This window comes from Lepidochelys kempii, chromosome 5 (assembly GCF_965140265.1).
Source record: "Lepidochelys kempii isolate rLepKem1 chromosome 5, rLepKem1.hap2, whole genome shotgun sequence".
Lineage (NCBI taxonomy): Eukaryota > Metazoa > Chordata > Testudines > Cheloniidae > Lepidochelys > Lepidochelys kempii.
The window spans coordinates 46768318-46796271 of record NC_133260.1 but is presented as its reverse complement, the minus strand read 5'-3'; the positions used below and the strand labels follow the sequence as shown (position 1 = coordinate 46796271).

The 27954-nt window shown below is 42.8% G+C and overlaps 2 protein-coding genes across 10 annotated transcripts in view; one reads left to right on the top strand and one right to left on the bottom strand.

The window, feature by feature from the left end:
* PDE8B (phosphodiesterase 8B) overlaps positions 1 to 15726 on the top strand; it is a 164760-nt gene extending 149034 nt beyond the window's left edge. For 4 of the 8 annotated variants that reach the window (XM_073344174.1, XM_073344173.1, XM_073344175.1 and 1 more), the window contains 4 exons: positions 7434 to 7559; positions 10048 to 10215; positions 12561 to 12690; positions 13306 to 15724. In XM_073344174.1, coding sequence (XP_073200275.1) covers positions 7434 to 7559; positions 10048 to 10215; positions 12561 to 12690; positions 13306 to 13421 — 540 coding nt within the window. In that variant the 3' untranslated portion in view covers positions 13422 to 15724. Of the gene's footprint in view, positions 1 to 7433; positions 7560 to 10047; positions 10216 to 12560; positions 12691 to 13305 lie in introns of all 8 variants that reach the window. The other 4 variants (XM_073344170.1, XM_073344169.1, XM_073344172.1 and 1 more) reach the window with 2 other exon arrangements.
* A 1160-nt stretch (positions 15727 to 16886) lies between these two features.
* WDR41 (WD repeat domain 41) overlaps positions 16887 to 27954 on the bottom strand; it is a 40562-nt gene continuing 29494 nt past the window's right edge. For both annotated transcript variants that reach the window (XM_073344181.1, XM_073344180.1), the window contains exons 10-13: positions 23302 to 23423; positions 22214 to 22302; positions 19881 to 20014; positions 16887 to 17172 (exon numbers count right to left, since the gene is read on the bottom strand). In XM_073344181.1, coding sequence (XP_073200282.1) covers positions 17020 to 17172; positions 19881 to 20014; positions 22214 to 22302; positions 23302 to 23423 — 498 coding nt within the window. In that variant the 3' untranslated portion in view covers positions 16887 to 17019. The remainder of the gene's footprint in view (positions 17173 to 19880; positions 20015 to 22213; positions 22303 to 23301; positions 23424 to 27954) is intronic.

The following is a 27954-nucleotide window of genomic DNA, read 5'->3' as shown; positions in this document are numbered from 1 at the left end:
AATTGTTGATTAAATAACTTGCATTTGCTTCAAATTGTATGTAATAGTCAGTAGGTCAGAGAAGTGCCCAGTGCAGAGAGCGTACCCCGGAGCGGGGACACCCTAGCCCCTGTCCTAGGTGACCACAGCAGGGTTGGGGGTCGAGCCCCCCAGGAATCCTGGGCCCTGCCTTGTTGGGGTTACGAGGACTCTGCCAGACAGGAGAGTGGAAGGGGAGTCCTTAAGGGCAGGGAGGCCACTGGGTAAAGGAACTGGGAGCAAGGACTCAGATCCTTTCACTAGTCCACTTCACTGGGGTAGTGCAGAAGCCAGGAAAGTTCCCAACAATAGCGGGACTATTCCCTTGCTTACACTATGGTGCTAGATGCAGTACAAACACAGGAAAACATAGTGCCAGGCCCTGGCCCAAAGAGCTTAAATCATCTGATGTTGTAGGCCATACTTTCATAGAATTATAGAAGATTAGGGTTGGAAGAGGCCTCAGGAGGTCACCTAGTCCAACCCCCAGCTCAAAGCAGGACCAACCCCAACTAAATCATCCCAGCCAAGGCTTTGTCAAGCCGGGCCTTAAAAGCCTCTAAGGATGAAGATTCCACCACCTCCCTAGGTAACGCATTCTAGCGCTACACCACCCTCCTAGTGAAATAGTTTTTCCTAATATCCAACCTAGACATCACCCTTGAGACCGTTGCTCCTTGTTGGTAATCTGCCACCACTGAGAACAGCCAAGCTCCATCCTCTTTGGAACCCTCCTTCAGGTAGTTGAAGGCTGCTATCAAATCCCCCCTCATTCTTCTCTTCTGCAGACTAAATAAGCCCAGTTCCCTCAGCCTCTCCTCATAAGTCATGTGCCCCAGCGCCCAAAGCATTTTTGTTGCCCTCTGCTGGACTCTTTCCAATTTTTCCACATTCTTTCTGTAGTAGAGGGCTCAAAACTGGATGCAACACTCCACATGTGGCCTAACCAGTGCCGAATAGAGGGCAATAATGACTTCCCTTGATCTGCTGGCAGTGCTCCTACTAATGCAGCCCAATATGCCATTAGCCTTCTTGGCAACTGTTGACTCATATCCAGCTTCTCGTCCACTATAATCCCCAGGTCCTTTTCTGCAGAATTGCCGCTTAGCCAGTCGGTCCCCAGCCTATAGCAGTGCATGGGATTTTTCGATCCTAAGTGCAGGACTCTGCACTTGTCTTTGTTGAACTTCATCAGATTTCTTTTGGCCCAATCCTCCAATTTGTCTAGGTCACTCTGGACCCTATCGCTACCGTCCAGCATATCTACCTCTCCCCCCAGCTTAGTGTCATCAGTGAACTTGCTGAGAGTGCAATCCATCCCATCATTCAGATCATTAATGAAGATGCTGAACAAAACCTGCCCCAGGACAGATCTCTGGGGCACACCGCTTGATACCGGCAGCCAACTAGACATCAAGCCATTGATCGCTACCCGTTCAGCCCAACGATCTAGCCAGCTTTCTATCCACCTTATAGTCCATTAATCCAATCCATACTTTTTTAACTTGCTGGCAAGAATACTGTGGGAGACCATATCAAAAGCTTTGCTAAAGTCAAGATATATCACATCCACCACTCTCCCCATATCCACAGAGCCAGTTATCTCATCATAAAAGGCAATCAGGTTGGTCAGGCATGACTTGCCCTTGGTGAATCCATGTTGACTCTTCCTGATCACCTTTCTCTCTTTCAAGTGCTTCAAAATTGAGTCTTTGAGGACCTGCTCCATGATTTTTCCAGGGACTGAGGTGAGGCTGACTGGTCTGTAGTTCCCCAGATTCTCCTTCTTCCCTTTTTTAAAGATGGCAGTATATTTGCCTTTTTCCAATCATCCAGGATCTCCCCCGATCACCATGAGTTTTCAAAGATAATGGCCAATGGCTCTGCAATCACACCAGCCAACTCCCTCAGGACCCTCAGACGCATTAGATCCGGCCCCATGGACTTGTGTATATCCAGCTTTTCTAAATAGTCCTTAACGTGTTCTTTGCCCACTGAAGGCTGCTCACCTACTCCCCATGCTGTGCTGCCCAGTGCAGCAGTCTGGGAGCTGACCTTGCCAAGACCGAGGCAAAAAAAACATTGAGTACTTAAGCTTTTTCAACATCATCTCTCACTAGGTTGCCTCTCCCATTCAGTAAGGGTCCCACACTTTCCCTGGCCGCCTTCTTGTTGCTAACATGCCTGTAGAAACCCTTCTTGTTACCCTTCACATCCCTTGCTAGCTGCAACTCCAATTGTGCTTTGGCCTTCTGATTATACCCCTGCATGCTATAGCAATATTTTTGTACTCCTCACTAGTCATCTGTCCAAGTTTCCACTTCTTGCAAGCTTCCTTTTTGTGTTTAAGCTCACCAAAGATTTCTCTGTTAAGACAAGCTGGTCAACTGCCATATTTGCTATTCTTTCTGCACATCGGGATGGTTTGTTCCTGTGCCCTCAATAAGTCTTCTTTAAAATACAGCCAGTTCTCCTGGACTCTTTCCCCCCATCATATTAGCCTCCCAGGGGATCCTGCCCATCAGTTCCCTGAGGGAGTCAGTCTGCTATTCTGAAGTCCAGGGTTCCAAGTCTTCCTAACTGTATCAACAAAATTTGGAAATATATCCATTTGTGCAAAATTCTACATGCTGAGCAGAATCAGCATTTGTGTGTAGTTATCCAGGTCAGTTTGTGTTTCCAAATGTGGATTTTTATATGAATTAATAAAGGCATCAGCAGACTTTACATGTGCAATTAGAAAAGCTATTGACAATTTGGCCTTAACTATTTTAAAATGAAACCCATTTCTGGAACCTTTAAGAAAGATTGAATAATTCTCACTTTTTTTCTTTTTATCACTCTATTTATCGTTTTGCCGGAGCCCGCACCCCAACCCCCTCCCTTTTATCATTCTGCCTTTGGTCCCCTCTTTTGTCGCTCCTATTTGTCACCCCGTGCTCCTTAAGCAGCTGTAGTCAGCTTCTTGACAACATCTCTTGGGATCAGTCTTATGCCCTGTGCTTTTTGACTGAGTGCTCCAGGTCTGGTGCCTCTCATCCCTGTTTGTCTCTCCTCAAAGTCAAATGTTTGGTCTGTGTCCCAATAATCAACTGCCACAAAGTTCCTCAAAACAGTCTTGGCCACTTAAAAAAAAAAAATCTACTTAAGCCTCTGCTTAAAGAAAATAAATGTATTAGAAAAATTGAGAAAATGCTATCAAATCAAAGGTAAATGACACAAAAATACATACCTAGATCTAAGACTCCCCTCACTTTATCTAGGTAAACACCAAATGCTCTGGAAATAAATGCTCACATCTTTAGGCTTCTGTGCCTCAAACAAGCTCATATCAAGATTTTTCTTTGTTCATATATGGGTATGTTAATTTACTTCTGGTATTAAATGGCCCCTTTGCCTGCCAGTTATATTCTTTATACCCTTTGAAGGGACAGTTGTGAGAATGCATTAATATGTTCACTATGAGGTCATGGGATTTTGGACAGTGATTTAATGTCTCTGTCCCCTGAAAATGTGGTATTTTCCAAGATTATTAAACTTTGCCTCATTTGTTCAGGGAGGCAGTTGTCCTTCTCCTGCCTCTTCTTATTAATTTCAAAGTTCCTTTGTCTTGCAAATAAAATTATCACCAGCCTTTCCCACATACAGTAGCTTTCTCCCCAGGAAGGCATGGTCAGTTACATGTAGAAAGATCTAGTTTAATTGTTAGACAATATGCAAATCTCTCTTTCAGAGTCTTAAAAATCCCCAGCTGCTCAATAACATGAGTAGATAGCAGATATGATTTTTCCATAGATAGTATCCCATCTGCAGTAAAGACCCTTCCCTAACTGCAGGAGTGTACCTGACAGAACTGGGGGAGAGGTTTGTGGACCACCATTTTATTGCTGTTTACCACTAATCCTTCCCACTATCCTTTGCCATGTTTATAGGAAGGACAGAAGTCCCTTGTATCTGTAAACTCAAGACGAGAGAGGAGATTACACCTAACCTAGTGTTTCCTGAAGGGTAGCACCCACCGCTATACCTAGGCAGTTCTGATAACAGTAATCCTTGCACTCTTACCTGTATCTAGCTATTTCATATATCTTTAAACAAGGAACATCTGCTTCCTCCATTGTTTCATGGAGGTGTGGTGAATAGCTGGAATGGATTTTTTTCAGTTGAGGAGTGTCATTTTGTAGTAGAATTTGGATGACTGAATGCAGTTTGACAAATTAAGACCATTATTACACTTCCCGTTGAGGAATAAGCCTCTTTGCTTGCCATCTTCAGAGTTGTTGCCTAGCTTGCTAGGCATGGCATGCTGGGGCGTGGGCTTTGGCCAGCTTCCCACTTGCAGAAACGTGGAAGAAATTCTACAGCCTGCATAGCTTCCTTAGAGATGAACCGTAGTTCTGAATGCAAATCTTGAGGCTGTAGCTCTCTGCACCGGCTATTCATTATTAAAGCTGGAATCGTTCTGAAGTCTTTCAGGAGTAGATCCATTTTAATATATGTTTTCCAACAGTTGAGTGCCCCGTCAGCTTAGGTGCACAAGTACCACTGAATGTCATTGTGCTCCTAAATCCCCGAGGTGGTTTTGAAAGTCCCACATTCCTGTAGTAAAGGGATTTAGCGCTTACTGATGTGCCACTGCATGTTTTTCATACATTCTGCTTCAGTCAGCATTTTTAAGCTATAAAAAGCATTTCCTCTGATTGAGTGATTGACTCTCCTTTATTTTACCAGTTTATAGCAGAGACTATTGTAAAATATACAAAGACTTGGGGAGTAATAAAACTGCAACACAGAAAAGAGTGATATTACCAGCTTTCCTCCCCCAGCAGTAGTTTGTTGTAGGTATTGTTAATGGTGCCTCTTCCTATTTTTGATCTTTAACAACAGTTAGGAGGAAGCATTAATTTGGCGGCTCTTTGCTGGTAAACCTATGCTGAATAAAATTAACCGTTAAATATTGAGATAAGAGTAATGCCCCAAATTGGTAACAGTCACTGCAAAATATTTCCTCATAAACCACACAGACATTAATTTCAGCACTAGTGATAAAAAGTATTTATGTTCAATTTTTGACTGAGTTGAATGTAGTAAGAGAAGGGAGGACATAATTACACAAATATATTACTTTTGTGAGCAGCATTAATGTCATGGTGAGCTCAGTTTTATTGCTCAATAAGGAGCCAATCCACCATAACATGTCTGTGCCCAGGGATGGATTAGGGGTTTGTGGAGCCCTGGGCCAGAGCAAGTGGGGGCTCCTCCCCACCCCTTCCGCCCGCAGACCTCCTCCAGTGCTTATGCTGGGGAAATGGAGTCAGGCACGGGCTTGCCCTGCTCCGTCTCCCCCCACCCACCCACCCACTAGCCCAGCACTCCTGCCAGGGAGCGGGGTCAGGGTGCAGGGGCTTCCCCACTCCCTGGCAGGAATGCCAGGTGGGTAGAGCAGGGCAGGCCCCCTTGCCCTGGCCTCACTCCCCAGCAGGAGCACCGGGCGGGCAGGGTGTGGGGGCGTTCATTTTTCTGGAGGGCCCGTAATTGGCTGTGGCTCAGGGCACAGGCCCCGTTGGCCCAGTGGCTAATCCGTCACTGCCTGTGCCCTTGTAAACTATACATGGCCCAGAAGACTGCTCCATCAGAGGTTTGCCACAAATGTTCCAACCCTGCCACCCACTCTGCAAAGCAGCTGGTAAGGGGTGAACTGCAAAATTGCTTAGGAAGTAGAGAGCTCTTGCAAATGACCTCTTCCTTTCTGTTTCACTGATGGTTTTCTGGGCTGTCTCAAAGCTACCCAAGGCATAAAGGAGTAATTCCTACTCTGGGGCTTAAAATCCAGCCCAAAGGCCACACAGGGAAATTACTGTTTGTTTCAAAACTTATAAAAACTAACTGGAGCTGCTGCTCTATCCTCCAAAATGCCATGGGCAAGTCACTTTATATCTCTGTGCCCAAGTTTCCCCATCTATAAAGTGAGGATCAGACCTTCCCTCCTTTCTCAGATGTAGATCTCAAAGAGCTTTATAAGTGCTACATAAGTTCTACATATTGTTATAATGTCACCTCTAAAATGCTAATTCCACTCCAGATCACTTTTATGACTGAAAGCTGTTTACTAGCTTCCAGCTATCGGGTGATACCTATGCAATAAGATTGGTAGTCCTTTGTCCACATCACAAACAGCCACCCCCACAATTGCTTTTCTTGGTTGATGAGGAAAGAAAAAGTCAGTGACTCTTTCTTTTGCTGACTTCATAACTAATTCTGAAAATCTCCCAAACTTCTAACGCAGGTAATGTGATTATAACTACCTAGTAATACTGCTGTACACAAGAGAAACTTTCTCCTCTCTGCTTTTTGTATTTAACCTGTTGCTGGAACACGTTGCTCACCATAATAGAGGCTCAAACTATATGTATACTCCTATGACGAGGTGATCCACTCACCACTGCTAGGATTACACTACCTCCTGGGAGTTGTGGAGACTAGCTTGCAAGGTCGACACCCCTTCCCACAGTTGCACACCGTCTCTCCACCTCTGGGTGTGCAGCACCTCTCTTGCATCACGAGTTGCTGCTGCCTCTTCATGACTTAGCCATCCGGCCAAGTCATTCTACATGTATTCTCCTCCCAGGGTACAAAAATCTTCCTTCAGCAGTCCTAGGCAGTCTTTCCATTCACTGCCTTGTAGTGCCACTCCCTCAGTGGCTGGCATGGGAACCCGGGCCTGCCATTTATTCTGGGTTTCGGTTCAGGGACCCTCTAACCAGCAGTCAAAGTTTGTTCCTTTCTAGACCTTACTGCCTTTCCCCGAGCCCTGTCCTACCTTCCTCCCCTCATTGGGTTTGCCAGTCCAAGTGCACCTCCCTTCTCCCAGGGAGTGACTGCAGACTTTCCCAGCAGTCCCTTCTACTATCAGCTTCCTGCCTTGATAAATCCAGCCCATCTCATTCCTCTTCGTTCAGGGCATTGCATAGCCACCTGATTCCTCTCAGCTATGGCCTGTTTGATCAATTCTCCCTCCTCTTAGCCTACATTAACCTTTTCCAGGCAAGTGCAGGGTGAACACACTATCACAACCCCAAATTAAAAAAAACAACCAGAGTATCAAAAAAAAAAAAAGTCACCATGGCAAAACAGAGTAAAAGAGGTGGTTAAAGACAAGAAGAGATCCTTTAAAAATTGGAAGTCAAATCTTACTGAGGAAAATATTTAATTGGGGATTGGTCCTGCTTTGAGCAGGGGGTTGGACTAGATGACCTCCTGAGGTCCCTTCCAACCCTGATATTCTATGATTCTATGAAATAGAAAGGAGCATAAACTCTGGCAAGTCAAGTGTAAAAATATAACTAGGCAAGCCAAAAACAAAGTTTTGAAGAGTAACTAGCAAAAGACTAAAATTTTTGTTGTTCGTTTGTAAGTACAACAGAAGCAGGAAGCCTGCCAAACAATCAGTGGGGCCACTGGACAATCAAGCATTCAAGGAAGACAAAGCCATTGCAGAGAAGCTAAATGAAGTCATTGCATCAGTCTATGCTGCAAAGGATGTAAGGGAGATTCCCACATTTGAACCATTCTTTTTAGGTGACAAATCTGAGGAACTGTCTCAGAATGAGGTGTCAGTAGAGGAGGTTTTGGAACAAATTGATAAATTTAAACAGTTATAAGTCATCAGGAGCAGATGGTATTCACCCAAGAGTTCTGAAGGAACTCAAATGTGAAATTGCAGAACTACTAACTATGTGTAAGACACAGATTTTTGTCACAGATATTTTTAGAAAAAGTCACGGACAGGTCATAAACAATAAAGAAAAATTTACATAAGCCCGTGACCTGTCTGTGACTTTTACTAAAAATATGCATGACAAAATGTCCAGTATTGGGGGTAGCCGTGTTTGACAAAAACAGCAGGGAGTCCAGTGGCACCTTAAAGACTAACAGATTTATTTGAGCATAAGCTTTCGTGGGTAAAAAACCCACTTCTTCAGATGCATGGAGTGAAAATTACAGATGCAGGCATTATATACTGACTGACACATGAAGAGAAGGGAGTTACCTCACAAGTCAAAATGGGTAGCTCTGGGCCCACACCACCTGTTGGGGCTCAGAGCTCCAGGGTCCCCTGTGGCTCGGATCTGCAGGCCCACAACGGCTGGGAGCCAAGCGGGAGGGGGGACGGGACACGATACCCCCACAGCTCCCAGTCACCACAGGCTGAAGTCACGGAGGTCTCGAAGTCATGGATTCCATGACTTCCGCACCCTCCACGACTAAATCATAGCCTTAACTATGTACATTACCTATCACTTAAATCAGCTTGTGTTCCAGATGACTGGCAGATAGCTAATGTGGTGCTGATTTTTTTTTTTAAGTCGCCAGAGGCAATCCTGGCAATTACAGGCCAGTGAGCCTAACTTCAGTACCAGGAAAATTGGTTGAAACTATAATAAAGGAAAGAAGTATCACACACATGGAGTAACATGATATGTTGGCGAAAAGTCAGTATGGCTTTCGTAAAGTGAAACCATGCCTCATCCATCTGTTAGAATTCTTTGAGGAGGTTAACAACAGTGGACAAGGGTGATCCAGTGGATAGTGTATTTGGACTTTCAGAAAGCCTCACCAAAGGCTCTTAAGCAAAGTAAGCAGTCATGCCACAAGAAGGAAGGTCCTCTCATGGATCAGTAACTGGTTAAAAGACAGGAAACAAAGTGTAGGAATAAATGGTTGGTTTTCACAGTGGAGAGAGGTAAATAGCAGGGTTCCCCAAGAATCTGTACTGGGACCTGTGCTGTTCAATATACTCAGGAATTATCTGGAAAAGGGGGTCAACAGTGAGATAGCAAAGTTTGCAGATTATATAAAATTTACTCAAAATAGTTAAGTCCAAAGCAGACTGTGAAGATTTACAAGGGGATATCACAAAACTGGGTCACTGAGCAAAGAAAATGGCAGATGACATTCAATGTTAATAAATGCAAAGTAATGCATTTTTACTCCCAACACTAGCAGAAATTAATGCAAACAGAGCTGATGCAGAGGAGGAAGCTGCAACCCGCATACCTGCCTAAATCTTTCAAAATGAGTGATAGTAGTGGATGGCCTAAAATGATGCGCCTAAATTAGCTATTACCACTCAGAAAGAGATCTTGGAGTCATTGTGGCTAGTCCTCTGAAAACATCTTCAGGGATAGGTAGTAAGGCAGAAAATATCATAATGCCACACTATAAATCCATGGTCCACCCACACATTGAATATTGCATGCAGTTCTGATCGCCTCATCTCAAAAAAGACAATTAGAATTGTCAAAAGTACAGAGAAGGGCAACAGAAATGAGTAGGGGAATGGAACCGCTTCCGTATGAAGAGAGATTAAAAAGACTGGGACTGTTCAGCTTGGAAAAGAGACTCTTGAGGGGGGATATGATCGAGGTCTATAAAATCATGACTGGTTTGGAGACAGTGACTAAGGAAGTGTTATTTACTCCTTCACATAACACAAGGACCAAGGGCCACCTAATGAAATTAATAGGCAGCAGGTTTAAAACAAACGTAAGGAGTACTTCAACGCACAGTCAACCTGTGGATCTCGTTTGCAGGGGATGTTGTGAAGGCCAAAAGTATAAGTGGGTTCAGAAAAGAATTAGATAATTTCATGGAGCATAAGTCCATGAATCGCTATTAACCAAGATGGTCAGGGACGCAACCTCATGCACTGGGTGTCTCTACACCTCTGATAGCTGGAAGCTGGGACTGGATGACAGGGGATGGATCATGGGATAAACTTCCCTGTTCTTTTAACTCCCTCTGAAGCATCTGGCTTTGGCCACTGTCAGAAGACAAGATACTGGGCTAGATAGCCAATTGGTCTGACCCAGTATGGCCGTTCTTCAGAATCTAGAGTACCATGTATATAATTGGAGACGGTGCGCATTTATTAGAAGTGTTTCAGAGAGGAATGAAACAATGATGAGTTTATACTTGTTGTCAGTACTGATGTTGCCACCAAACTGTGACTGACTCCCCCTGTTACAGAGTGAGGGCAGTGACTGTGAATGTGCACCCAACATAAAGAATTTTCCAGAGAACCAGACACTGATCAAGCGCATGATGATAAAATGTGCAGATGTAGCAAATCCTTGTCGCCCTTTAGAACTGTGTATTGAATGGGCTGGGAGGATTTCAGAGGAATATTTTGCACAGGTATGTTTTATTATTATTATTTATTATTATTATTTGAATACATCTTATTAGCTCACACACAAGTGCACACATACCATCCACTCTGTGCTAGTCACTTTAGAGTCCATCTAATATTCCTATAGATTCAAAATAGAAATGGTTTTAATCTACTTTTCTCCCACTACTAGGATCTCTCTGTTTCATACGAGAAAAACATGCCCACATCTAAACCTTCAACTATTCATGACTAAGGCTCTGGGTTTGTCACAGAAGTCACGGATTCTGTGACTTCTGCAGCAGCCCATGTGGCTGGCCCAGGAGTCGCACTGGCTGATGCTGGGGCAATCTTGGGCCTCCCTGACTCCCAGCAGCAGGAAATTTTGGGGGACGTAGCTTGGGGTTGGGGCTGCTGCTCACCTAGTGGGGGCTCCTCTCCCTCTGCTCCCCTCGCTCCACATGCAGCATCTGCCAGCAGCCAGGCACCATCCCCGCAGCTTCCATTGGCCATAGTTCCCAGTCAATAGGAGCTGCAGAACCAGGGCTTGGGGCAGCATGCGGAGCTTGGGCCGCCGCTTCCCAGGAGCTGGTTAAGGAGCCTGCCCCAGCCCCACCAGCCCCCTCCCAGCACCCGCACCCTCACCCCTGAGCCTCCTTCCCCAGCACCCACAGTGCCCTCCCCCCGGGCTGCACCCCCATCCCCAGCACCTGTGGTGCCCCCCTGAGTCCCCGTCCCCCCCAATTTTAGTCAGGGGTATTTTTAGTAAAAGTCGTGGACAGGTCACGGGCTGTGAATTTTTGTTTACTGCCCATGACCTGTCCATGGCTTTCACTAAGAATACCCATGACTAAAACGTAGCCTTATTCATGACCTGCTGCCTACAGGGCCAGACTGAGTTTAGTATTAGGTTTGCAACGTGAAACTATTTGGAGAGCACTTTCATGCTTCAATTGTTCTACTTTCTGTTACCTTCTCAGTCTGCCCAACAGCCCAAGAGATAATTACTCATCATGTTACAATCACCATTCCAGTTTCCAGTCAGACCACTCTCCCAGATGAAGGTAGTAAAGAATTCTGTGTCTGCAGGGACACCTTGGTGTTCAGTGGAGGATACGTTTCCCTCTGTCATACTTGAACTAATATCTCCGTGTGGGGTTATGCAGCACTCTGCTATTGGAGGTGTTACTTTTCAGATATGCTGTAAGACCAACCACATGTGATCACTAAAGTTGCCATGGTAACCTTCATAAGACTAGGGACGTGAGCCCCACTTTCCTTCCTCACTTTTAGTGCCGTTATGCCTCCTCCAGACATTTCCTGCAGTTTCCTGAAAATGAAATAGTCTTCAGTTCCTGCTCCAAAGCACTGTGGACTATTGAAAAGCTCTTGGGTGCCACGCCGCTAGTGGCAATGTTTCAGCGGTGAGAGAAGTGATCTCTCATCCCAGTCTCAGTGTTGGCTTGAGCGTAAAGCACTTAAATGACCGCCGTAGCAATGCAAAATATTATTTACCCTGTGTGATTTCCCAAACAGTGTGCTCGAGGAAACTAAGAGCTGCACGGGAGACAGATGGCTGATACATTTCAGCTGTCAAAATCCAAATGGGAGATATGGCACGGTTATTAATGGAAACCATAGTGACAGTTCTCAGAACGTTTTGGAGTTCAGCTTTATTCCACTGAGTTGAGCCTCTGGATACTTTCTAACCCTAACTCTTAACATGGACTTGATTAAACATTGATTAAAATATTATAAAAATGTACTGCGAAATAAAGATGTTGTTACAATTTAATTAGTACTTACTGTCATTATGAGGCAGCAGCTGACTCTAGCTCTAGGCACTTGTCTGATTTGTTTTAATATTATAAATCTTTATAATTATAAAAATAAGTATAATTACAGTTAAGGAAAAGGGCAAAAGATAAGAGGGAAAAGATTTCCCTATTTGTATCTCTTCTGTGCACCGTGGACAGAGCTCTGTAGTGGGTCTCTAGCTAGGACTATGGAATAGGGCATGGTGGACACGTCAATGCAGCAATGACAGCGGGTCCACACAGTGAAAGTGTCAGGGTTAGTAATGTTGTTATAAGTAGATTTTTTTTGTTTGTTTGTTTTTTCCCCTCCAAAAAAAATAAACATGATCCTTGAACTAGGAGTTGTTAATCCATCTTAACCAAGGACACAGTAATCCCCCCAAGGAATTAATCACATTAAACTACTAGTTTGCAATTTTTGTGTTCTGGTGATTGGCTAAAGAACCACTTATTGTTTTGGTCTACTTACAAATTCACCTAATCCTCAGCTTGTCATCACCCTAGGAGGGCAAAGGCAAAGCTTTAAAGGCTAATATTAGCTTTGTTTTCTACAGACAGATGAAGAGAAAAGACAGGGTCTACCAGTTGTAATGCCAGTATTTGATCGAAAGACCTGTAGCATCCCCAAGTCTCAGATATCCTTCATCGATTATTTTATAACAGACATGTTTGATGCCTGGGATGGTAAGAAGTTTACATTTTCTTCTTTCTCTGTTGAAGAGCAAATCCCTGTTACAAACTTGATGATATTCTCTCATGAATTGTCTCAAGCCCTGTTCTACTGTTTTCCATTTCAATAACTGTGTCAATACTGAATATGCAGGAGGATCTAAACATTAGTTGTGTAAATTGCATGATTTATACTGAAATTGAACATTATTGTAGATCATTTCAGAGAATCAAGTACTTTTAAAAATAAAACATTTTATTCACCTTAATGATTTAAGATGAAAATTGTTATTTTTTACCAACTTTCTCCTTTAGCAAAATATTTCTTCTGAGCAAATGAAAATTAAGATATATCTTCCTGTTAGTGTACCAGAATTATTGATAAATCAGCCCACTCATAAAAATAGGATTTGCTTACCGGTGCTGCTGTTGTGAAAACAGCGCAGAATCTTGCCCCTAATAACACTACTTAATAGTAGTGCAACATGTAAAAGGATGGCAAGGTTACACCCAGATCACCTGCCAGATTATAATAGTGTAAACGTTAGGCCAAGTGAGGCTGGTGCTATCCTTCTGAACACTATGCCGTACAAAGCTGTGATATGTTACTGTTCCTTCTGTCCACTGCAGCATTTGCACATCTACCTGATTTGATGCAACACTTGGCTGTTAACTACAAACACTGGAAAACATTAGATGAGTTAAAATGCAAGAGTCTCAGGCTTTCAGCAGAAAACAACAACTGAAGCAAAGAGAAGAAAACAGGACCTCTTGATCTACCAGTCACACTGTGAATCATTTACTAAATTAGATACAAGAGGCATTGTGTCTCCTTTAATATGAACTTAAAAACTCTGCAGCAAGGAGAAAATATTTTACTCCTCACTTTTAAAATGCTCTAAATTCAACAAAATTGTTTTTCATCAAGGTATGTAACTGGAGATGAATAAATGGTCTTTGGAACTATCCTTTCATGGCAGAACAGGTATTTCTAAAGCTAATTTGTAATGTTTGTTTTAGTGCGTTTGTCAAATCTTGTAACTGGTGCAATTTTATTTAGTGACTTAAATATACTATTTACAAATGGTTCTCCAACAGAAGTGTAATCTATTCACCTGTGAAATGCAAATAAGTTAATCAAACACAAAATAGAGTAAAAACCACCATAATTTGGCATAAATTTGCCCCCATTATGTAAGTTTTCCTCACAAGGAAAACCTTTTAAGAACTTTATTTCTAAAGAGAAGCTCTAGAGTAGAACAAGTGAGGCTTCATCAATAGTTGCAAAACCTACTGCTTTCAGAGGAACACTGCCTAGACTGCCTACAACTTAAACCATTTGTTATTAATCAAAGATTGAATATAATTTTACCTCTGTCATATTGCACAGATCAATCTGTTTCTCTCCTTTCCTATATAAACTCTTGATTGTTATAATTAAATCAGTCTAATTTAATTACATTTGTTAAATAGAGGGGATTTATCATGGTTCATATAATTGGTGCGATTCACTCTTTTCTCTGCCATCATACAGAGGTTACCAAGAGACATTTTGTCATATTTTACATGTAAGCCAATACAGCGTGGGATTGATCAACAAACTTTTTAATAAAATGTTGTTTGTACACATGGTCACTAAGATTTTATTAAATCTAAATTTTATGGACACAAGGCCATATGTTGTGGGGGGTGTGTGTGTGTGTTTGTGTGTGTGTGTGTGTATGTGTATATATATATATATATATACACACACACACACACACATTATATATGAGTATGGACCTGTAGCTTTTTAAGAGTTTTCAGGTTATAAATTATAACAGCATTATAACTTATGCTTTTTTCCCCTCTAATCCCTCTAATAGAATATGCTGTTTTATTAGATGATGTAAAAAGTATTTCAAAAGCTGTAAATAAGTTAGAAACTGAACATAGTATTTTCATTAGTTTTAAAATATGAAATTTATGGTAACGCTTCCAAAGCACAAATGCATATTTTTATACACCTCATTTTAATCATGACTTTGTGCAAACCCTGAGTTCAGATTTTAGACTTTGTTTAATACTAGCAAAACAGCTAACAGCAATTACTGATTTTTAACACTGTGCACTCCAAGCTGCAGTCAAGAGTTGCGAGCTGTGACTTCGTAGAAAGAGGTAACGCATTGCTCAGAGAAAATAAAGGACTTGGGACAAGCTCTATACCTCTGTCTTGTGCTGTATCAAGTAGTAAACCAGGTAAAAAGAAAACAGATATACTGCTGTGGAGGAAAAAATGACAATGATTGTAGTTTACTGCAGGAAGCTTACATAATGTGCCAACATTTTTTCTATGTTTTGTACCAAGTTATGTAAACAAATGGAAACCGTACAATTTCCATGCAGAGAAATGTATATAAGCTATATTTTTGTTAAAATTGTAATCGAACCTTATTTTTGTCATAGCTGAGGCAGTTTGCTGTGTATTATAATGCTGCATTGTGTATATTTGACGAATGGTGTTTTTGGTGAACTGTCTATATTCATTATTCCCATAATGTACCACTACACGAAGTTTCAGCTCTGATTATATTTTTTTCCAATGGATTTTTATTCAAATAAGTTGACTTCTATGTTTTATACTGTAAAATGTTTGTTCTTCTCATTCTTTCATTTACGAGCAAGTGTTCTGGTTATATCTTGAACCAATTATATGCTGACAGACTTGACTCTCGTTGCAGTTTCTGTTGGAAAGATCTCCCAGGAAACTTCAGAGTGTTGTCAGTTGAACTCAGTTTGTTAAATACAATATCAGTTTTCTGACTATAAATGCTGTGTATAAAGATTTACTTCAGCTTCCTATTGTCAAATTTTATACCAACTTCAAACTCTTTCAGTACTGCAGGAGATGTTAACTGTTGAAGAAATAAAGCTCATCCACAGTTCTGTTCATCTGAAGCTTTAATCTGCAGTCAATATTAGTTGTAAAACGCTACACTCTTTCCCCAACACATGAAGAAACAAAATTGGGGTTAAGCAAGGTAACTAGTAGTGGAATGATGACCTTGTGCAATAAAAGCCTTAGGCCATGTCTATGCTACCACTTATGTCAGCACAACTTGTCACTCATCCTTGTTGGTTTTTTGATTTCTTCTGTCAGAACTTCCTCCTGCTGGTTTTACCCTAGGAATGAGTGGTCTGGCCCTTATGTTTTAATTGCACTCACTGCAACCTCAACTCAGCTAAATCCAGAATTACAAACTTTAAACCTCTCTGTCGGCTATCAAGCTCTGAAAATAGCTGCCACTGATTCAAAAGGAAGAGATGACATAGGAAAAGCTATGGCTCTGTTACTTCTGAAAGATGCACCACCACCATGCCCTAAAAACCCGTTTTTTAAAGCTGCTGGGTTTTCCTCTGTGCTTACTTCTATTCAAGGGCAGTCTCAAGGTAAGTGGATTTAAAACCAACTAAAAAAACTCTCCTAGATTTCTCTCTATGGCTGAACAAGCCATTTCCAGTCTCAGTTGAATATGGAGGTTCTCACATTCTAAAGAGCCTAGAGGGCTTGCCTGTGTTTTTATTCAAGTCAAATGAACTGAGATGAAGAAATGATGAAAAGACTAATCTAATTTGTAACTATACTTCATTTTAAACACACTCATGTTACATAAGACATCTCAGATGCCTCAGTCCCCACTAAGGTCACAACTACTGTGAGCTACCAGCATCCTTGTACTACTCAATTGGCAAAACAGGTACTGGGCATTTCTTCTCGTCCCCTACTTTCATGCACATTATAAAAACTTAAAATACTAAAAATCATCCTACCTAATGGCATTCATGTTTATCATTTTCTGCAGACATTTAAACTCAGACCACCAGTAAGAAAAGCGATCTACTTCTGCCTTTAAATAAGAGGTTATATAAATGAAACTTCTAATTATTCTTCCTTAGCCCCCCTGTGAGGTTGGCTCTTTAGAAAGAAGTGAATTTCCCAATGACAAACTACTTCAGTTATGATTAAACCAAGATTTTTAGCCTCATGCTGATCTCCATCCATGTTTCTTTAAAAGAAAATTATGGATTCTAACAAGCAATCATAATTAATACAATTACTTTCAGTGGCTTAACAAACATGGCACTTCTGCTGAAGCAGCAGGCCACTGTTTCAAACATGCAACATTCTCTTTTGGCTGTGTAGAGTAATAACTAAGAATTCAAAGAAAGGGAAAAGACACCACCTTTATTGTAAGGCATAATGAAACACAATGTTATTTTCAATTTTTCAAATAGCTCAATTTCCTTTACACACATACCTAACATATACACAGCTCATGCACATCTACCTCTTATTCAGCCAAGTTAGAAACTAAGCTGCAAAGCATCATTTTGCTCTAATTTTTGAAATAATGTTAAACTGCGCAGTCTAGACTCTCTTTCTCCATCTTTCCACAAAATAATAAGGTGGTCAGCAGAGCATGTCACCAGTCCAAGTTCACTAAAGTACAGGAACATCTGCAATGAAAACCATTAACATGATCATGCTGCATATTTAGATTTAGGCAAGTTGCTTATTTTCAGCTTTGTGTGAGACAGTTCATTGAGGATCTGTTTAAATGCAGAATAAAGTTTTCCACATATGTGAAATTTCATACAAAGTCTTCCATATTATGTGTAAACTATTTGATACTAAAATGTGAGGCAGAGATAGCAGAAAAAACAATCTGTGTCACAATAATAATCTCTGGTTCTTATATAGCATTTTTCATCAGTAAATTTCAAAGCATTTTAGCAAAGGTCACCCCCATTTTACAGATGGGAAAACTGAGGCCCAGAAATGAAGTGACTTGCCCAAGACCACCGACCAGGCCATTGGCAGAACCAGGAAAAGAACCTAGGTCTCCGGACAGCCAGTCCAGTGCTCTAACCACTGGGCAACACTGTCTTCCCCCATCACATCAGGGCCTGCACACCACCAGAGGTCATACAATAAGTGAGGAGATGGCAACTTCTTCAGGCAGCAAAGTGTGTCTAGCCAAGGCAAACACAGACTGACACAGGAAAGTGGCCCAGCCAGAAATGCTAAAGAATAGCAGAAAGGGAGTTAACAAGATAGTTAGGGCTGACAAATGGTGCTACTGGAAAGTACACAGTAAAGAAAGGGAAGCCCCTCAAGACTTCTCTTCATGCACTATCAACAATCTGCCAACAGTCAAGAAGCAACAAACAGTAAAAGGAACCAGGAATGGCAAAGCAGCAGATGTCAAACTGTCAAAATATGAAAACAATTCAGTGCAGCAGTCAGAGGAACATGTCATGAGCACAATTATCTCACAGCTGTAATATCCTGATTCCTCAACTGATTAGGAAGATTCTGTCCTGCGGAAGCATTCAGCCAAAGGAGTCTGTCACAGCCTGCCTCCTCCAGGAACAGCCATAGCAAAGTTACCAGCAATGGGGACTCTCCCAGGTAGAAATACTTCAAACCCACAGCTTTGGATATCATGTTCCACTGGCAACTTTCATCATGCAGGCTAGTTTTCTATCTTAAACAGCTCCAGTCAGCTTGGAGTTAAAAATTACAATTTTCCCCATGCAAAATGCAGCAGCAAACAGACCCAGCAATCTGGATAAAGTCTATTGAAGAGCAAACAGTTGCATGGTGGCACGGGGTATTTCAGTGATTGATTCACATGTGCTCTCCGCAGGAAACGGCTGTGGCTTGCTGTGAATTGGATGTGGCTGAGTTTTTAAGCAAATATCAATTTTTGCATAAAAATCAAATACAATCACGGGAAAATACTGTTTAGAGCATAGGATACATTTTATCCTTGGCTTTGTTTTGTTACAAAGATCCAAGTGGGACAGCAGCTCCCGGATTTGCATGTTGTGCCAGGAAAAACCTCACTTCCAGAATCAAAGGGTTAATAATATATTAATTGCAGTTAAGTGTGGTTACACTAGACCTTCTCAACTATGGCATAATAGTGACTCAAAAAAGAACTGTCTTCTACACGACTGCCCCTTCCTTATTCTCTACCTTCTTTCCTGTTTGAAAAGATAGCGGGGTACATAAGAACGGCTATGCTGGGTCAGACCAAAGGTCCATCTAGCCCAGTAGCCTGTCTTCCAACAGTGGTCAATGCCAGGTGCCCCAGAGGGAATGAACAGAGCAGCTTATCATCAAGTGATCCATCCCCTGTTGCCCATTGCCAGACTCTCTCTCTCTCTCTCCTGGTTATAGAAAAGTCCATCCCATCTACTAGCAGGAAATGCCCCACTCCTAGTGCTGACAATTATATATTTTAATTGTTTTATATGAAATCAGTGTTGGTGATATATGTAGGATGGAATAGGCCCTTTAGCTAGGTGTTCTACCTCCCCAACCAACTCCTTCTTCCCTAGATACATAATGTTTCTTTCTTATGCTGAAATTCTATAACAAGAAATAGATACCCTTGTTGGTGTTCCTCAGACTGGAAAACCATGAAGACACAGGGGGAGGTGCAGCTATGTAAAATTAAAATAAATCACTAACATTTTACTGGGCAGATAGCAGCATGGAGTGGTACCTTATTTAAAAAGGCAGATATAAAACATCACACTGTACACGAGGGACAGTTAACATTGCTTTCAATCAACAGCCAAAAAAACCCATTTCTGTAAATGTTTATGGTTGATGAATGAAGAAAGGATTTTCATAAATCTTATAGGACAGAAGGCTGCTTAACAAGTTTTATTTATTACAGACCCCTGGGTTGGAGTTGGAGCCTGGAACCTGCATATCCAGGTTCCCAATGCCTGTTTCTGAGATCTTCTGAGGACTCAAGTAAAGGTTGCTTAAGAAACCTGATAATGCAGAAGGTGATATTTTCTATGGCTTCTATTTCTACAGCTCTCCTCATGGCGCTGTAATTGTTCTAATTCTTACCTAGATTTTGCACCAGTGGATTTGACTTGTCTCTCACATTGCACAATAAATCTATACATTATTTTGCCCCAGACATCTTTGTGATGGACTTGGGGTTTCTCTTTTTTGAGAAACTTGCTGTGAACCAGCAAGGCCAAAGTACAGGCCTCATGCAGCTCTGCAGCGTGACAATCAGATTCCCAGTCTCCTGAGCCATCTAGTCATAAATTACAGGTGTTTAAGAAGAAACATTACCAAAATTACGGCATTAAATAAGATTCACATTTTGTTTCTCTTACTAAATTCCACATACCTGCACGGCTGATGAATGCCCAATCAAATCGCCAATAAGCTCCAAGGAATATGATGTAGTGCTTTCTTGCATCTTTTTAGCAGTTTGGCTTGCTTGTTTATTGGCCCTTCCAAATCCCCACATGCTGAGAAACCCTGGGACACATATAAAGGAGAAAATCCTTCTTTCCATTTTGGCAAAGGCTTATATTAATATTTGACTAATTAAACACTATACTTACTTAGAGGACTATGGGATATTGTCACTTAACTCAAAAAAGACAACAGATGTGTAATAAAACATTTCTGCACCTGCATTAAGACTACACACTTCTTAAATCAGTGGGTAACAGATACTGTCCCCCTTAGTAGGCCTGTCACAGCAGACAAGTTACCTTACCCGCTTGGATTGTAACTGGGATGAGACAGTGAAGAAGGTTTAGCACAGAGAGAAGCTGCCCAAATGAACCCATGATACAAAGTTGTATAGTGGGGTATTATGAGGCTTAACTCTACTCTGTGCTGCCTAAATTGACTGGTTGTCCTTAAATGGAATGGAAAGGGAGGAATGAGGCACGGATCTCTCTCCACAGTGACTTGCACAAACACATTCATGTTTGTCAATAGCTAATAAGCTCTAGTTTCTGTTCCTGCACTGGCCACCTATATATTCTCCTTCCTACAGAAAACTATCACCCAGAGGGACTTGAGGACAAAAAAGTTCTTGCCAACTGCTCCTCCAGGACTGCTCTCACCAGCTATTGCTGCTCCCAGATATCCAGAAGCAGCTGCAAATTTAACTTCCCTAGGTTATGAACTTAAGCCATAAGGGGCAGGTAACTGTAATTCACAACATGGATATAATCTCTAGCCCTGCCGCTGCTGTTTTCCCCACATCCTATATGCACTCTCTCTTATCCAGGTTGATTCTCTGTAGGCTAGTACTCATTTATGCCTTAGTCTCCAAAAGACACTGGGTAAATTGTGTAACTGTATTGACAGACTTGAAAAGATTAGGTGTCATCTATCAATAGACTGAAGACAGTGCCAGATTTAGGGGAAGGCGACCAGGTGACCATTGGGGTGCCAGGCATGGGGGACACCAGGCTCGGGGTGCTGGTTTTGTTGTTAGCGACAAAAGGGAAAATAGAATGTTTGAAGTCAAATGTTTCAGATCTTCCGTATGTGGATTCATTTTTCACTAATCTCCTAAAATGTTCTGGACCTTTGTAGAATCTCGTGGAGCCTTCCAGACTTTCTGAGAACTACATTTTCCTTGAATCTCCTAGAATGTTGTCAGCCATGCCCTCACGGGAAAATAAAGGACATAGTGTCACCAGTCCCGCAGTGACATATAAGAATGAAGTGAAGTGAGAGCCCACGTGTGATATTGTGAACCTTGTTTTATTGTGTAATTGTGGGGGGAGGGTGCCAAAGATGCTCCTCGCATGGAGTGCCATATGGTCTAGGGCCGGCCCTGACTGCAGATGACACAACCTATACTTGATCAGCTCAACAAACACACTGAACAAGAAGGGTGACAAATTGGAATCCTGTATGAGAGAGACGACAGGACAAATGAACAGTTACTCTCTGTGATCGCTCAGAGAATAGAACAGAGCAACTCCATCTGCCCCCTACCATGTAGCCCCATGTAGCATGTGGCATCTTCACCTGCTCCTGATTATAAAAATTATGTACCTCCTATATGAGAACATAAACAATCTTACATCATGTATTGCATCACAACTGAGTAACACAGCTCAGATTTTGAATACTGAGTACAGAATATTCATAGTGAACTGTTTATAATCAATACAAAGTAAAAAAAGTCTGCAAAAATTAAAAATAAGTTAGAACTACTCTCTGAGGAAGCTGTGATCTGCTGGTGAATATTCTGTTCACAGAGAATAGAGAACAGAGAAACAGGCTTAAATATAATCACGCAGTTTCAGCAAAGACCCTAAGGAAGAACAAAAACTAGAAGGGGAGCTCTGTGTGGTGGATCTCTGCAACCAGATGGAATCCCAGTGACTTCAACAAGGCTCCTCACTGTACAGGGGTCTACCTGGCCAGAGCTCAATACAGGAACTCTGTAGGTGAGGCTATGCATACCAGCTGATTGAAAGTCTTGATAGCTTTGCTTATAAATTCCGGGGGAGAGAGAATAAAGAAAAAACAACATTTTCTATGAAAGCTGCCCCTACTGCAAGCATGTCATAATTTCGTTTTTTTATACTATGCTCAGGAACTTCTAGTTTTGGATGGTCAACTTGGGGGTCCATAGGTGGGTGGCTATTTGTTTGTTTAATACCATTTTTATATAACCAATTCTCTCTGGAGCTATAGACAAACCTGTTGGAACAGGCTCAGCTGGAAGCTGCTGCTTTTCTCGTAGCTCCCAAATGCGAACACTGCCATCTTCTGAACAAGATATCAACTGCCTGTCCAACCAAATGAGGAATTATATTGAAACAGAACCAGCATGAATACATATTAGCACAAATCGACTTATAAAATTTCACTACAAGTACAATAAGTCCCCCAATTTTATTACCAGTAACTCTTAAGAATTATTATTTAACACGAAGCTGAGAGATCTCTTGCAAAAGGACAAATTCTAGTGAACTCAGGAAAATTAGTATAAAACTATACAAATCTGCAATCCCATCTAATGCTTTTAAAAATGTATGGCTTTATAAAAACAAATATAAGTCTTGATCTGCAAAGACTAATGCATATGTGTAGTCTTAACAACTTTAAGCATGCAAGTAATCCAATGGAGTGAGTCTACTCACTGCTTAAAGTTAAGCACAATGCAAGTGTTTGCAGGATCAGGGCTTTATTTTACCTTCTGATAGACATCTCCATAAAACAATAGTGGAGAACAGCAACATAGCTATTAGATAGAGATATCTATGGCAACCAGCTGTCTTGTCTTAGCTCTATTTTGATGGATTTGTAACTCATCTGTAAATATTAAGCTCCTGCTAGAAACTTGGCACTAAATGACAAAGACTGGGAGTGATTATTTTCGGTTCAATATTTGTTCATTAAATTAATTAGGCTGGTTTTGAGCAACAGAAATGTTTAAATGAGTTTGGCATGTGGATTTGTTTTGCTTTATTACAAACAAATGTGAAAAGATATTTCCATAATGTAGATTAATTATTTTGCTAGATTTGAATTTAAAAAAGCAAAAAGGTATTTAATTTGGAAGCTGTGTACTAAGCATGCTGAATTCTATTATTCCACATTAAATTATAATGGTGTATTTTCAAAACGGAAAACAATGCTTTCTATTTCTTAAGGGCAGGTCAAGCCAAAGATCAGGTACCCTATGCTGCCTTGGGAAGTTAAATGTAACTCTGCAGGTTGTTCCGAGCCATCTTTCTGAGCCTTCCATTTCTTTACTGCATTACAAAATTTACCATGACTTGTACCTGTTTGGAAGTTTTGCAATGTGCAATACAATGGAGTCATGAGCAGTTCTCTGGCAGGCAATCACACGCTTCATTTGAAGGTTATAGACATATATGCCCTTCCCAACAGCAGCAAACACACACTGGAAAGAAAATTCAATAGAACATCATACAGATACAGACATAAAACTATTACTTTGTGTAATAGATTTCCAGTGGTACTACGACATCGTAAACCACTGCTACCAGGCTCAACCTGTCCTTTTAACCTGAATTAATGCACTGCCTTCTGAAGTATAAAAATATCAAACAATTGGGAAAGCTTTGACACTTCCTGGATGAGAGAGGAAGATTGCTTAATGGGTAGGAGATCTTACATATCATCGCCCCAAAATTAGTACAGCATAAAAATGTACTTGTAGTTATACTTAATTCCTCTGTATGCTGAATTCCAAGTTGCCTACAGTGATATAAAAAATTCACAAAGCGCAGCAATTGTTTCTCTTATGGAATATTTTTATTCAAAAACGTTTTAAACTATTGTGAGAGGGTGTGCTCCCCACACAGGTCCTTCAGGGCAAGCTGCACAGATGAGTTACTCCCTGGGAGTAGGGAGTGATGAGACTGGCAAACCTGGAGGAGTGGGGAAGGCCAGGAGGTATGGAATCGGCTCAGAGAAAGGCAGCAAAGTGCAGGGAATGGACCTTGGCTGCTGTGTAGAGGGTCCCTGAGCCAGAACCTGGAGTAGAGGTTGGGCCTGGTGGCACTGTGAGACAGTGAAGCAGAAGACTGCCTGAGACTGCTGGAGAGCAGGAACCTTGCTGCACTCCTCCTGGAAGGGAAAACTACAACAGTGACTTGGCCAGAGGACTCAGTCATGCAGAGGACGCTGCGGTTCCTGGAGCAAGAGAGGGGTTGTAGAGGAGAAACTGATGGGGTTTAACCACTGGAAGGAGCATTGGCCTAACCGAATTAATCCCCAGAACCACCAGGAGGCAGCACAGTCCACCGGTGAGTAGAGCAACCCATCACAAATTGATGGAGAATGTGGGCAGGATGGTCACCTCTGACATAAGGGGTCAGTAATGGACTGTGCCTCACAAGATCCCCCAGGTGAGGGGCAGAGAGACACTATAATGCGGTTGAACCCTGCAACAAGGGTATATAACAGAGAGAGAACCACTAAAGGAAGGCAAAAATGGAAATGCCCACAGTAGACTTTCTTTGCTGAGGGAAGATGTCCTCTACTAGGGTGGATGCCAGAATTGCTGCTCCCACAGTGGGAAGATAAGAAGCAACAGAGGTGGGTCCCTGCTATGTGGAGATAGATATTAGAGAACCAGCCTCAGAGACTGTGTGAAACCCAAGTCTATTTACAAGACTGTATGGTGCAGGTAGCTTGTCAACAGCAGCAGCTTTACAGAATCCTTCAGGAAAGAAGCAGAAGGAGTTATAAGGGCCAGGAATGGGAAAGGTGCTTCAGGACTAGGAGGCCAGAGGCCCAACCCCAAAGTGTTACGACTATGGGAGCAGGGGCCACCTGAAGAGGGAGTGCCCCTATTTGGAGGGAAGCAAAGAGCCTTACCAGGAGGCAAGGACAAAGGAGAGGGCCCAGAGAACACCACCCAGTAAGTGATTGGGTTGAAGGAGGACCTGCTTTCGGTGTGGAGGAAAGGGCTATATAAAGAGGCATTGACCCCACAGGGAAAAGAGAGCCCAGAAAAGGGCAAGGGACTGAGGAAAGAGAGAAAAGAGCCAGAGGCCTGTAAGGAGTTCATAAGAACAGTGGAGAAGCCCAAGAGGCAGGTAAAGAAATGTGAGGGGAAGAAAGAGCCTCTGCATTAATTACTATCCTCCCTGGGGGCCTAACACTGAGATAAAGCACAAAACAGTAGAAACTCAGAGCCTGGCAGCAAGGAGGACTCTGAAGGGATGGTCCAGGTGAGAGAGAAGCTGTTAACTGCAGTTAACAGGCCTGGGTGGAGGCTGCAGTTCCAGCAGGAGAAACTCAGAGATGCTATGGAGGAAGGAGATAGGTCTCTGACCATGAGCTACAGCCTATGGCCTTGTCTACACTATAAAATTAGGTTGATTTTATAAAAGTCGATTTTTAGAAACCAATTTTATACAGTCGATTGCATACGTCCACACTAAGCGCATTAAGTCGTTGGGAGTGCGTCCTCACTACTATGGCTAGAATTGACTTACAGAGCGGTGCACTGTGGGTAGCTATCCCACAGTTCCTGCAGTCTCCGCTGCCCATTGGAATTCTGGGTTAAGCTCCCAATGCCTGATGGGGCAAAAACATTACGTGTGGTTTTGGGTACATGTCATCAGGCCCCCCTGCCTTCCTCCTTCCCTCCGTGAAAGCAACGGCAGACAATCATTTCGCGCCTTTTTTCCTGGGTTACCCATGCAGATGCCGTACCACGGCAAGCATGGAGCCCGCTCAGTTCACCGTCACCGTACGTCTTCTGGGTGCTGCTGTCAGACGCGGCACTGCATTGCTACACAGCAGCAGCTCCTTGCCTTCACTGCAGATGGTGCAGTAGGACCGATAGCCCTCATACATCTCCCGGGTGCACCTGGCAGACCTCGGTGAGGTCGATCAGGGATGCCTGGACAGACATGGCTATCCTCCTCTTAGAGCACCGAATGGGAGCCGGAGACTCCAGGTCATTCTCTTCTTTAAGTTTCGTCTCATGGAGATTCAGTCCTGCCTAGAATATCATGCAAACTGGAGGTTTCTGCCTCAGGCTGTTCTCCCAGCCGGCAGCACCGCACAGTCACACCTACCCCAGCCTACCCCTTGCTCCCATGGCTCATGAAGCCTGGACAGTAGTAAGGAGCAGTTCAACTATAGGCTGAGCAAGTGCAGAATGGTGGTAGAATGTGCCTTTGGATGTTTAAAAGCTCACTGGCACTGTTTGCTGACTAGGTCAGACCTCAGCGCAACCAACATTCCCATTGTTATTGCTGCTTGCTGTGTGCCCCATGTTTATGGTGGGGTGGGAGGTTCAGGAAAATCGCCTGGCGTCAGATTTTGAGCAGCCAGACACCAGGGTGATTAGAAGAGAACAGCAAGGCGCGCTGCGCATCAGAAAGACTTTGAAAACCAGTTTCATGACTGGCCAGGCTTCGGTGTGACAGTTGTGTGTGTTTCCCCTTGATGCAAACCCGCCCCCTTTGTTCATTTTAATTCCCTGTAAGCCAACCACCCTCCCCCCTTCGAAATAAAGTAACAATTGTTTTGAAACCATGCATTCTTTCTTTATTAATTAAAAAAAAAAAGAGAGATAACGGACAAGGTAGCCCAGGTGGGGTGGGGGAGGAGGGAAGGACAAGGCCACATGGCTTATTGTAGCTATACTAAAAATCAAAATGTTTGAATGACAGTCTTCTGTTGCTTGGGCCATCCTCTGGAGTGGAGTGGCTGGGTGCCCGGAGCCTGCCCCCCCCGCGTTCTTGGGCATCTGGGTGAGGAGGCTATGGAACATGGGGAGGAGGGTAGGCGGTTATACAGTGGATGCAGTGGGGGGTCTGTGCTCTTGTTGGCTTTCCTGCAGCTCCAACAGATGCTTCATCATGTCAGTTTGCTCCCCCAACAGATGCTTCATCATGTCCGTTTGCTCCCCCATTAGCCTCAGCATCGCGTCCTGCCTCCGCTCTTCGCACTCACTTAATTCTTTCCTGGCCTCTGCCACTGAATGCCTCCATGCATTAAGCTGTGCCCTATCAGTGCAGAAGGACTGCATGAGCTCAGAAAACATGTCATCGTGAGTGTGGTTTTTTTTCGCCTTCTAATCTGCAATAACCTCAGGGACAGAGATGATAGGGGGAGCGTAGAAACATTCTACACTGTACGATTCTGGGGGGACTGCATGGTCACCTGTGCTGCTGAGTGCTGCTGAGTTTGCCATGCTGACCAAACAGGAAATGAAATTCAAAAGTTCCCGGGGCTTTTCCTGTGTACCTGGCAAATGCATCGGAGTTCAAAGCGCTGTCCAGAGCGGTTACAATGGAGCAGTCTTGGATAGCTCCTGGAGGCCAATACTGTCAATTTGTGTCCGCACTACCCCAAATTCAACCCAGCAAGATCGATTTTAGCGCTACTCCCCTTGTCGCAGAGGAGTACAGAAGTCGATTTTAAGAGCCCTTTAGGTCGACGGAATGGGATTGGTTGTGTGGACGCAGTCATTTTTAAATCAACCTAACGCTGCTAAATTCGACCTAACCCCGTAGTGTAGACCAGGCCTAAAACAAGAAAGGGATGACATGATAGCCCAGCTGCAGCAGATATGGGTAGGTGATTTAGAGTAGAAGAATACCTGCCCACCCCTGGGTTGCAGCCTTGAGGAAGAGGGTGTGTGATGAGATGTCAAGTATCAGGGGGTAGCCGTGTTAGTCTGTACCCACAAAAACAATGAGGAATCCAGTGGCACCTTAAAGACTAACAGATTTATTTAAGCATAAGCTTTCGTGAGTAAAAACCCCCCTTCTTCAAATTCATGGAGTGAAAATTACAGATACAGACATAAATATACTGGCACATGAAGAGAAGGGAGTTACCTCACAAGTGGAGAACCAGTGCTGACAGCGCCAATTCGATCAGGGTGGATGTGGTCCACTCCCAATAATAGATGAGGAGGTGTCAATTCCAGGAGAGGCAAAGCT